Below are 11,542 nucleotides of genomic sequence, written 5' to 3'. Positions count from 1 at the left end.
GACTGCTGATCCCCAGAGAAGAGGGGAGGGGAGGGGACAGGACAGCAGGGCGGGGAGAAAGAAATTCTGTTGGAGTCATTTCTGCCGGGCACCGGGAGCGGCAGGGAAAGCTCCGAAGGAGCGAGTGACAACTGCGACTGGGGCAGCCCTGGAGGAAGGCGGGAGCTGCGCAGAAGGCGGTAGCTTTTGCCAAGCCTTCTTGCCAGATTAGAAGGGGCGACGGGGAGGGACCTTTCAGCCGTCGCAGCGCCAGCACTCCCGCCCGGGAAGATCTTGCCTCCACAGCCCAGCGGCGGTCCCAGTCTGCGCGCCTCTGTCCCCGCGCGCTTCGGTTCCCAGCTCCGGGAACCAGGTCTTTTCTTCCCAGCGCGCCCATCGACCATGGATGGCAGCTCTCTGCTCTCGGTCCCAAGGTAAGACCCTTTTCCCCGCAACTTTGCCCAACCCAGTGCCCCGCAATCTCCGTTTTCGCCCTGGGTCGCTCAAACTTGCCCTGGGGGCGCCCGGGTCTGCGCTGGGCTCCCGCGAACTAGACCGAGGACTCTGCACCCCCAGTCAATTCGGGCCGGGGCTGGGCGAGGAGCGCTTGGGAGAAGGTGGTCCCTGTCAACTGCCCGGGGCGCCAGGCTGGGTGCGGCCTTGGAGTGGGAGTGGCACGGATGGGGGTCAGCCGCCTGGAGGGCCGGGACCTGGGGTCTATTGTGCCCCAGGAAGCTGGAGCCGGACTGTATGCGGACGCAGCCTGGAGAGGTTTCGCACCTTGTAGGGAGGCGGTTTCCGAGGTTCGGATGAAAATAGGAGGAAGCAGGACTAGGGCAAACTACCCCCCATCCCGTCCACCCAGATCTGGGTGAGTGTCAGCGGTTGCTGGGTAGGGATGGAGTGAGGATGTAAGGAGTGGAGTGGGGTGGGGTGGGAGTGGGGGGGGGGGAGATTGCCCCTAACCCCTGACCAAGACTAGAGACAGAAAAGACCTCCATCCGCCCCAGTCCCACCCGCCTTTGCTGCCCACACCCCCTGCCAGACCGCGATTCCTCCCGCACGTTTGCGGAGCGCATTCCCTGACTCCACCCAGCCCTGGGGTCGCCACGCCGGTGAGTCAAGGACGCCCCTCAGACGCTGCCGGGTGGGAGGGACGTGTTTCCCTGGTTTGCGTCTGCCCGGTCTTCTTCTCCCTCTTTGCCCTGTTCTGCGCTCCTCCGATTCAGTCCTTTGCGAATTTGAGAAACTGAGATTTTTCTCTTTTCATCCGCATAAACCTCAGGGGTAAATTGAGGCGGTAGCCCTGGCGGTGTTCCGCCGGCCGGGCAGGTGGCTTTTGCGCTGTTGGTGCTGGTTGCTGAGCGTCCGCCGATAGCATGCTCATCCTTTACCTCCCCCTTTCCCCAGCAAACATCCAGGCATCACCCAGTCGACATTATCAGGCACTGGGATAAACATTTGAAGCTCGCATTCTTGGAGAGCAGCAAAACTCAGCAAGCACAGCCTAGGCACACATGTAGCAAGTACTATATTGCCCAGGAGCCGCGATGGGGGTGCGAAGGGAGTGGGGGTGGCCGAGGGGGACGCAGACTGCTTTTCAAAGTCGTCAAAGGCTGCCACCTAGAGACGCGAAGTGCTTATATTCTGGAATGAAATAGAGTTTTCCCACTCCACGGGCATTTACTCCTTAAGCATCCCTTGCTGTCCAGGTAGCATAGGGCTCTGAAAAGGCGCGCTGTGTTTTCTGTGCAAGGCCTGTCAGCTCTCCAGTGAAAAATATCTAACCTTGGGGCCAAACAAGGTCACGATACCACTGAGTCTTTCCATTCTGTCCTAATGCATGAAAAGGACAGTACAAACCGCAGGAAGATTCTTTTAGACGTAAAAAGTATATTGCCACTGGTTTTTAGATACGAGTGTGAGGCATTTTGAAAGTCAAGCAAACTGAGGGATCGCTTCCTATACCATGTACTCTATCGCCTGAGGTCATTAGAACTGAAAGGGTGAGCCCTGTGGTTCCTACATTCCGGTAGAGACACTTTTGATAAGAGGTTGCTTGTTTTAAATCCCGTTATGCAGATCAATATTACTGTGCTTGAATCGGGATTAGATTCCTATTCAAAAGCTTGGATAGCTTTTAAAATATTAGAGATGCATTATGCCAATGATTCCTCAAGATTATTTCTATCGTGGTCCTATGAAATGACCTGTTAAAGAGCCAGCCAAATAATATCGCTCTGTATTTTTTAGTAGCCTATAAAAATGGTAATAAAGATTTAACAATTAGAGCTTCTGAGCGTTACTGTTTATTCACCAATACACATCATATTTCCACAAGTCAGTGTAGTAATTCAGCTAGTTTATTAGCATCCTTATTCATATAGAAAATTCACTTAACTACTCGATGAGTTAATTTGATTTTTTATTTCCTTGAATACAAGAAACGATTTCCTTTCTATAATATTTAGTTGGAAGTGATAGGTATTGATCGGCAAAAGTGAACTAGAAATTTAAAATATTGTGTAGAAATATTATATTAGTATACCACTTGTCCACAAAACTTTGAAATTTAAAGAATTGATGACAGAATATACAAGCTTTTTGAAAAAAATGTCAATAATCAGGGAAAATCAAATTGTTATTAATCGAGACTTGCATAAGAAATGGTTCTAGCCCTAGTGAGCTTAGCATGTAATTTCAACATGCCATTGTTTTTTATTCAATTTTTCTCAAACTATAGTCTCTGAATAAAAAAAAAAAACAGCTGCAAAAACAGGTGGAAGCTGTAAGAAATTTTGACACAACCACAGGAAAACAATGAAAGCCTAGAGCATGCGGCTTATGAGTTAAAAAGTTTGTGTGTATTCCCAAGAAGTCTAAGAATCCAGACACTGAAACCTTTACCTGCACATTTCTTTTTTGAGATCAAAGAAGTGACATATGGTTTGAGAGAATTTCTCTCTAAAAAATTAAATAATATTCAGACCACTGTGCTTACTTTTATTCCTTTCATTTAAATACATATTACATGGCCTAATTATTGACATAGTTAACAGGACATCTTAGAGTAGCTAGGGTTTCAGAAGTACAAGTTAGTTTAAAAATATATAAAGATATTGTATTAGCTTTCTCGTTGCTTCAACAATTAGTGGCTTAGAACGATACACGTTCATTTTACCTTGCAGTTTTGTCCATCAGAAGTCTGACCTGGGTCTTACTGGAATAGTCAAAGTGTTGGCAGGGCTGCATTCTTTTCTGGAGGCTTCGGGGTGGAAGGAATCTGTTTCCTGCTTTTTTCCAACTTCCAGAGGCTGCCTGCATTCCCTACCTCAACTCCTGACACTCTTCCTCCATCTTCCTATCACTCTAACCTCTGTCCTCTTCTTCTTCTAGGAACTCTGGAGATTGCATTAATCTCCAGATAATCCAGAATAATCTCCCTATGTCAAGGTCAGCTGAGCAATAACTTTAATTCCATCTGAAATCTTGATTCCACTTTGCCACACAACAACATAATCACAGGTTCTGGGGATTTAAACATCGACTTCTTGGAGAACCCATTATTCTGCTGTCAGAGCACAGGCGTTAATTTAAAAATGTATCATGCTGGCTCTCAAATGGCAGTTGAGATTCTACTAGGGTTCTATTTGGAATTTCTCTCTCTCTCTCTCTCTCTCTCTCTCTCTCTCTCGCTCTCTTTCCCTCCACCCCCCTTTCCTTCCTCTCCCTTCCTTTTTTTTAAAGATGCAATTTTATTAAATCTTTTAATTAAAGTTTGTACTTAATATTATTTTATATTTGTTTCATATGTATAGCACAGTGGTTAGAAAATTACATACTTTACCAAGTGGTCCCCCTGATATTTCCAGTACCCACCTGGCACCCTTCATAGTTATTACAATATTGCTGACTATACTTCCTGTGCTGTGACTATTTTGTAACTACCAATTTGTAATTCTTAATCCCTTCACCTCTTCCACCCAGCCTCCCAACGCCCTCCCCTCTGCATCCTTCTTTCTTAAATAAAGGAAAAGAATGACAAGGCTATTTGTTCCTCCACTGTAATATGTGACTCATTCAGTGCAGCCAAGCTGAAACAACCACCAATTCCTGAAGCTTATTCAAGAACATAAAGCCAGATCAGTGTAGACCTCCAGAATTCACTTTTTGGGACGTATGTTTGTTGTAATGGTTGTTCAGCAAATATCTCTAATTGTGCTCCTAAGCATAGGTAGGATTACACTTACTAGTCTCTGTGGTAGAAGGCATGGCCATGTGGCTTGCTTAAGCCAGTGCAAAGTGTGCAGAGAGATGTGTGTCTGTTCCAAATGGAAATTTAAAAAAGGCTCTATGTGATTTGCCTCATTTCTCCCACTTTCTGCTATAGCGAATAACATTTTCATATAGTGGCTGCTTTGTCAGCCTGAGTTTCAGCATGAACAGAACTTGAAGCAGAGCCCTCAGCCAATCCATGATGGGCATGTGGTAGGAGCAAGAAATAGACCTTTGTGTTTTAATCCTCTGAGATTTCAGAGTTATCTGATACTGCAGCATAACCTAGCTCACCACATCTAACCCTGCTGCCTTGGAGTAAAATGGTAGGTGGTCTCTTGTGAAGGTTTCCAAGGGACCTCACAGAATTCTCTTATTGCTCTGGACTTCCAAAGCTCCCCATCACTAACAGTATACTCCTGGATGTAGTGATGTGAGGGTGGGTTGGAGAAAGGGAGGAATGGCACTCACCCTGATCAGTTGTTGAAGCAGTCAGGAAGCAGGCCCTACGGGCCAGCCCCAGGTAATAACAATAAATACTGCAGCCTACAGTGCTCTCCTCCCAGGCACACAGAGTGTGAACTAGGAATCACACTCATCTGACATCAGTTCACACATTTCCTATTTCACAGATCATACAGCTGCTGCAATTTAAGGATATAACAGTGAACCATATATACATTTAACTCATGCAAATTCAGTACTATATGTTTAGTTTCTTTTCTGTCTTTATTTCTCTGTCTCTTTTTATTAAAAAATGTAGTAAGCTTATATTTAGCTTGTATAGTCTATTGCGCATTGTACCTTGCTATATAGTACACACAAATCACTTTTGAAGGCCTTTTTTACAAACTCCAACATGCCATACTTCATAACAAGCCTCGTATGAGATTTGCAAAGGTCATTTTGACTTCACACACCATTTTCAAGATAGGCAATGACATTAGACCTTAAACCCCCATTAGATGTTTCTAATACTGCACAGTGATTGGCAAAACAATGATTTTGGTGGCATGTCAACACAAGAAGAGGAAGATTGGAGAATCCATCATCAGACAACAAACACTGAGCAGACATTCCCTCCTGACACCTTCCAGATACCGGAATGGACTAAGACAGAGTTCCTGACTTCCTTGCATGTCACCTTGGGGGCAAAGGGACTTTAGATGGAAGGAGACAGGCTAGGAAGTAGATATGCAGCACACGCTAGCTGCAGTTTATCTTTTCATTTCTTGAGTGACCCCTTGAGAGAGAGTCTAAGACCTCACCAAATCAATCTTATTTGATTCACAGCAGCATTTGACATAATTGACAGATGGTCCCTAACTTATTAAAACAATTTTTCCCTAATGAGAAATGTACCTATAAAATATGCCTTTTGAAATATCAAGTGCTTTTCTCTCTGTGCTGGAGAAATGGGAACCCACTGAACATGGTTAGAACCATAAAGGACTTTAGTAAAGGTCACCTCGCCCAACCCCCTTCTTTACAGATAAAGAAACTGAAGTCAAGGAGAGTTACATGAATCGATCAAATCTTATAAATATTTAGAGATAGAGCCAAGAATAAAGCCCTAAGTTTCTGATCCCTTTACTTAGCACTGCATTCGATTTGCTTAAGATAATAATAATAATAATAATAATCTCTAAAATATAGTTAGAAGCTCTTGGAATTTTCTGGAATTTGTCTGTCACCCATGTCTTCTTTATGTCACCTTCCTTATGTTCCTTAAGAAATATACTATTTTATGTCTCTATTTCACTTCAGCTTCTAGAAACCCCTGGGACAAATTTAAAGTTTGATCATAACAACCATGTGGGAGCTTATTACGTGAATACCGGTGCTGTTTTTAACCATGATACTGACCTCTTGTTATAATTTCTATTTTCCTTAGCACTGAATTTTAACTTGTTTTTTACCATTTTACTCTATATATCTTTTCTGTTAGCTGTCATAAGTTCCTAGTGGGACAAGATGGAATATGCATCATTAAATTCATCATGCAATCAATCAATTACTTTCTTTATAACCAAAGCAAAAAGAAAAAAAAAGTTTCTGCACATTAGAGGAATTAAATTGATCTGTGGCAAATGGAACTCATATAAAATAATGGTCTATTCATATTTAATTAGGCTTTCTTTAATGAGACTGATTATATCTGAAAAACTATAAGTAGTTACTTTGAAATGATTATTATAATATTATGATTAAAATAAAACCAACAGCTTTAGAATAAATATATAATAAAATAGAATGCTAACATTTTGAGATGTATTTCTCAATTATTTAACACGATGTTACACAAATTTTAAATATATGTGCATATGTAATGATACCAATTTGTATAAAGAGTATTAATGATTAACAGTGTCCTTTTTAGTTCATACATTTTATATTTTAGCATACTTTGCTTAGGCATTAATGCATTTAATAAAATCAGAGAAATCTTAAAATATTTAATTTTGCTTCCAGAGAGACAAGGAGAACTTGTAATGTTTCTCTTTTTATTCTTCATATTGTTTAACAACACACTTAATTTTTTTGTCCTAAAAATCTATAATTTTGAACATAATAATAAGAACATAGTAAGAATGAAATAATTGACTTTTGACAGATTGTGCCTATGAATAGACTTATCCATTCACTCACAGTTGGAGTAGTCAGTTTAAAGTAAATAATTTATCTGAGTAACTCAAACCAAAATTCAGATAAAAAATAAGGAACCAAAAAATATAAATAAGTAAAGAATAAAGTGAAGTCATTTTTTTTCTATATAAAATCTTGGCCCTGCATAATGTGTTCATTGCTGACTCATGCATTCAATATAACCTGAATATTTTTAATTTTTACTTTTTTTCTGAATGATCAACAGTGCTTTAACATAGCAATTAAAAGGTGCATATACTTCACGTGTGTAATTTGCAACAGGTCAGGCATCTGTGCTGGCATTCTGTTAAACTGTTAGTCTTCCTTTCTTGCAATGGTGGAAAAAATGTGACTGTGTTGAAATCATGTCATTTAGAAAATGAGCCACAGTTTTATCACATGAGTCACTTTAAAAGAAGCGTCTAAAGAAAAGATTCAATATCCAGAGAGCATGTTATCCAGAGAAGCTGTCATCTCCACCTTAATCATACTCAATCATTGTAGATGGTAGACATTCCTCATGAAGGAGAAAGGATATGGACAAAACATTAATAATGACATTTTCCTCAGTATTTCTACTGGGTCTGAGATCTGTTCCATAGGATGGGGAAGGGCATATATAAAGAAGAAGGCATAAAAGGTGAAGATCTAGATCAAGGTTTAACTTTGAAGTTTAGATGGGGCTGTATGGATATTTGGGGAAAATGTATAAGGAGAAAGGCTTATTTACTTACTTGAAAAGAAAGTATGAAACCTAGTGACTTGAATGCCATCCTCATCATGTGAGGATAACTAGAACCTGAAAAGGGGCCCATAAATTTACTACAAAGAAGATTAAATGACATTAAGTAATTTTAAAAAATAGTTAATATGTTTGGGAATTTATCCTTAAAAATAATAAAATATATAAAATTTGTTTTATCAATATCTTAAAACTACAAAGTAAATGTGAATTATAAACAAATAATGAATTGTTTTGATTGGATTGGAAGATCATAATTATTCCTTCATAATTGTATATTAACATAATACTTTTTCCCACAAGATCATAAACATTGTCAGTTCTGTAAATATAGTCAATAACTTCATCAATTTTGCCAATGCTCCTTTTAATTCTTTGATTTTCAAATACTCCTGTGAAGAATCTGTCTATCATCGTCCTCATTGATTTTCTCCTTTTCCGGTGTGAACTGATCTCACTCTGCCAGACTCTCACTGGGTGTTGGTTTGACATGCGATAAGGAGCTCTTTAGAATTAGAATCGTCATTTTAATTGATTAGCATTTTACTTAAATAAAAGTCAAATCAGCAACCACCCAAGGTGTTGAGCAGTGGGCAGAGATAAACACTCGGTTTAGATGGGGAGGGATCTTCACTGGAGACTAAATTGTTAGTGATCAGTCCATTTGCTTTTCTACATATTCTTGAAATTGCAGTGACTAGCTAATGAATAGCAAAGACACCAGGACAATTTTCAATTTACAATTACCAGATTTTCTCCAGGGAGTGACACTGCTGAAAATCTTTTTAATTTTCACAAACATTAGCTGTAGATGAGCAAATTATCTAATGGAGCAATACAGGTGCAATTGAATGTTTCACGCACTCAAACAAGCTTCTGGGAAATTTTCCACTATAGTTAAGATTACAGAAGTCTTTCTGCTTCCAAAATATCTCACAATGATTAGTCTATTTGTTATGCACAGGTATTAATTTGAATTGAATGTGTGAAAAACACCAAATGGTGTTCCAGAAAGATAGGAGACCCTCCATAAATGGCATTCCCTTCTCTTCCCTTTTTATAGGACCACAGTTTTGCTCCAAGTCTAAAAGGCAGCAGGTAGCTCAATTGGATTAAAACTGTGTCATGGGTTGTCTGACAGTGTCTGTAGTGACCAGAGCCTTGGTGAGATAGATCCAGTCTAATCCCTATAGTCATTGATTCACTGATCCTGATCCCTGTAATGGGTCCCACATGCTTCTGAGGTGGGTGACAAAAACACTGCCATGAAGAGCTTATCTTATAAATATAAACCTCTGAAAAATAAAATTTATTTATTCATTTATTTATTTAGTATAGATATTGACCCCTTATTGTATACCAGATAATATCAGCTGGGTATGCAATAATAAACACAAATAAAGCCACTTCTATTGTCATGGAACTTCAATACCAATGAGACAAAAAGACATTAGTCAAATATCATCAGTGGATATAGAGCAAATTGGCAGGTGTGCTCGAAAGGAAAAGAAGTGGTCTTTGAGAACATATAACAACAAACAAGACTTAAATGGGAGCGGTCAGAAAGTCCTCATAAAAAAGAATGCTGCGGCAGTCAGAATAGAGTTGGAAAGGTGCTGAGGCAAGAGAGAAGCAGTGGAGTATTTAGACTATTCCAGGTGGCTGCCTGGAGTGCAGGAAATGAAAAAGAATAGAATAATGTATGAGACCTGAAAGTTAGATTGGGGTCAGATTATGTTAAGCCTTGGAGGCCACTGGTTCTTCATCCTAAAAACAGTGGGATGTCATTGTTTTTCAAGCTAGAGATGGCTAGAAGCGCTACTTGAGATAATGCATATAAAGGAAATAGCCAAGTGCCTGGCATATTTTAAATGTTCCATAAACAGGAGCTGTTATGGTTGCTTATTAATTAGTAGCAACTGTCATTAGGAGGACACTTTAAAAATATTTCTTGAGCTTCAAGCTAAGGGCATCCTGAACCAAATATCCAATAGGTTGGCCATATGCCATGCAGTAGGGAAGGCAACCCAGAGCATCCAAAGAGCTCCTTTATGGTATGTATGGAGATGTATGTTAGTTACCATGTTCTCAACTGCACATACAAGGAAGAGTTCATACTGCCCCATACCTCATGCCATACCCTTTTCTCATTCCCAATTATAATCACCTCAATTTTGATTCTTTTGGTATTTTTCTTGTGTTTCTGGTGGGTCCCATGTTCACTCTGTAAAATTGGCAATAAAATTCAGTCTTTGGACTCTGACCTTTCAAACTCCCTGTGACACACCTTAAACTTGCTTTTGATTCTTCCCACTCCTGGCTATTTTACTCACTCCCGGAATGGAGCTGGAAGTGGTTGGCCTCTTAGTCCTATTATAAAGGGTAAAATAACACAAACGATGCTGAAAAAGAAAAAAGCAAAGTACAACCACAATTATCTTGAATATTTTATTTTCACAGAGCCCTGCTCAGGTCTGAACAAGAGGAAAGTAGGTGAAGAATGCAGTTAGGGACAATTTGGACAATAAATAGGAAATTGTTTGATTGGATGATCAACAGTGAACACAGGCACTGATTAAATTCACCAGATCATTGCTGGATTTCCCTGTTGCTTGTTTTATTGCAGTCATGGAAGGAACAAATCTGTGAGTGTGGTATCCATACTGCTGTATACTTGCTGACCTTTTGCAAGAGTATCAGTCACAATTAGCTTCACTAAACTGAGCGGCTGTTTTACTCTGGCATTTCCACATCAGTCTTGTATACTTTGCAGCAGACTAATAACTATGGCTTAATAAGAAGCAACACTATTTAAAACTTGGTTCCTCGTTTCTCTTGGTGACTTTCCTTTCCTTTTAAGGATCACAGTTATTCAACCAAGAAAAAACAATTGCTGATCTTGTGTGGCCATCTAAGTAGTCTCATGGACATGGTGATTACCAGGGGGTGGGGGAGGTGGAGGAGGGTATAGGGAAATAAATAATGATGCAAGGATGGAAGGAGACTTGATTTGGGGTGATGAACATAAAATACAGTGTTCAGATGATGGGTTGTGGAATTGTGCACCTGTATTATTCTGTTAGCTAGTATCACCCCAATAAATTCAATAAAAAGGAAAATAAAATAATTAATAAAATATTAATTATTATTTCATCCTAAATGTTTATTTCCAAGGCTTTCTAATGAAAGCTTCCTTAGCAATTGGGAAATAGTCTGACTCACCCAAATTTCAGTGGTTTCTGTAGGTCAATTCTGCCCTCAGATATACTGCTCCCTAGCTTTCTTCCACTGCCTTCTCCTCAAAATAATACCTTCTTTACCCCCATCTTATTCGGCCAAAGTAATAGAAGAACCTGCAATGAGGCAAATAGACTCAAAATTCCTCTGAAAGCAATCTCTATAAAAACAAATAGAAAAAGAGAATGGCAGGTGTCCCATTGTTAGTTATCCAGCTTTTTCTTTCTATTCTCAACAAGTTCTGCTCTCGTTGAGATTGTGAGTGGAGATCCTTTAAATATTCACATATATATTCAACCTTTCAGATCATTTGGAAATTTTCTTCCCATGATATTCAATACACAACTCTTTTGGAACATTTACTTTACTTTACTTTGGGTGCTGTGTTGACAGTTCTTTGTCGTGAAAAAAAAAATCCAAAGGTATGTAATTGGAAGACTTAGGTATAAAATCATATTCTTTGACTTCGGCAAAATTATTTAACTGCTTGTCTATTAATGTTTCCTGATCGGATTCACATATTTGTAAGCAGAAAAATACTAGGCAACTTATGTGAAAATTTTTATTTTACATGAGTAGCATTCAAATGTTATTTTGCTTAATCTTTTACATGTTTTACTTGTAAATGTTGCTTTTCTTGTCTCCTCCAAAACATCATGAACT

At 39.7% G+C, this 11,542-nt stretch overlaps 1 protein-coding gene across 1 annotated transcript in view; it reads left to right on the top strand.

Moving 5' to 3' along the window:
- Window positions 1–356: 356 nt before the first annotated feature.
- Window positions 357–11,542, top strand: part of SPHKAP (SPHK1 interactor, AKAP domain containing) — a 97,824-nt gene continuing 86,638 nt past the window's right edge. Inside the window, exon 1 of the mRNA XM_023759486.1 lies at window positions 357–413. Coding sequence (XP_023615254.1) covers window positions 382–413 — 32 coding nt within the window. The 5' untranslated portion in view covers window positions 357–381. The remainder of the gene's footprint in view (window positions 414–11,542) is intronic.

The sequence above is a fragment of the Myotis lucifugus genome, unplaced genomic scaffold (genome assembly GCF_000147115.1).
Source record: "Myotis lucifugus unplaced genomic scaffold, Myoluc2.0 scaffold_3, whole genome shotgun sequence".
Classification (NCBI taxonomy): domain Eukaryota; kingdom Metazoa; phylum Chordata; class Mammalia; order Chiroptera; family Vespertilionidae; genus Myotis; species Myotis lucifugus.
The sequence above is the reverse complement of the archived record's forward strand: the minus strand, read 5'-3'. Positions and strand labels throughout refer to the sequence as shown.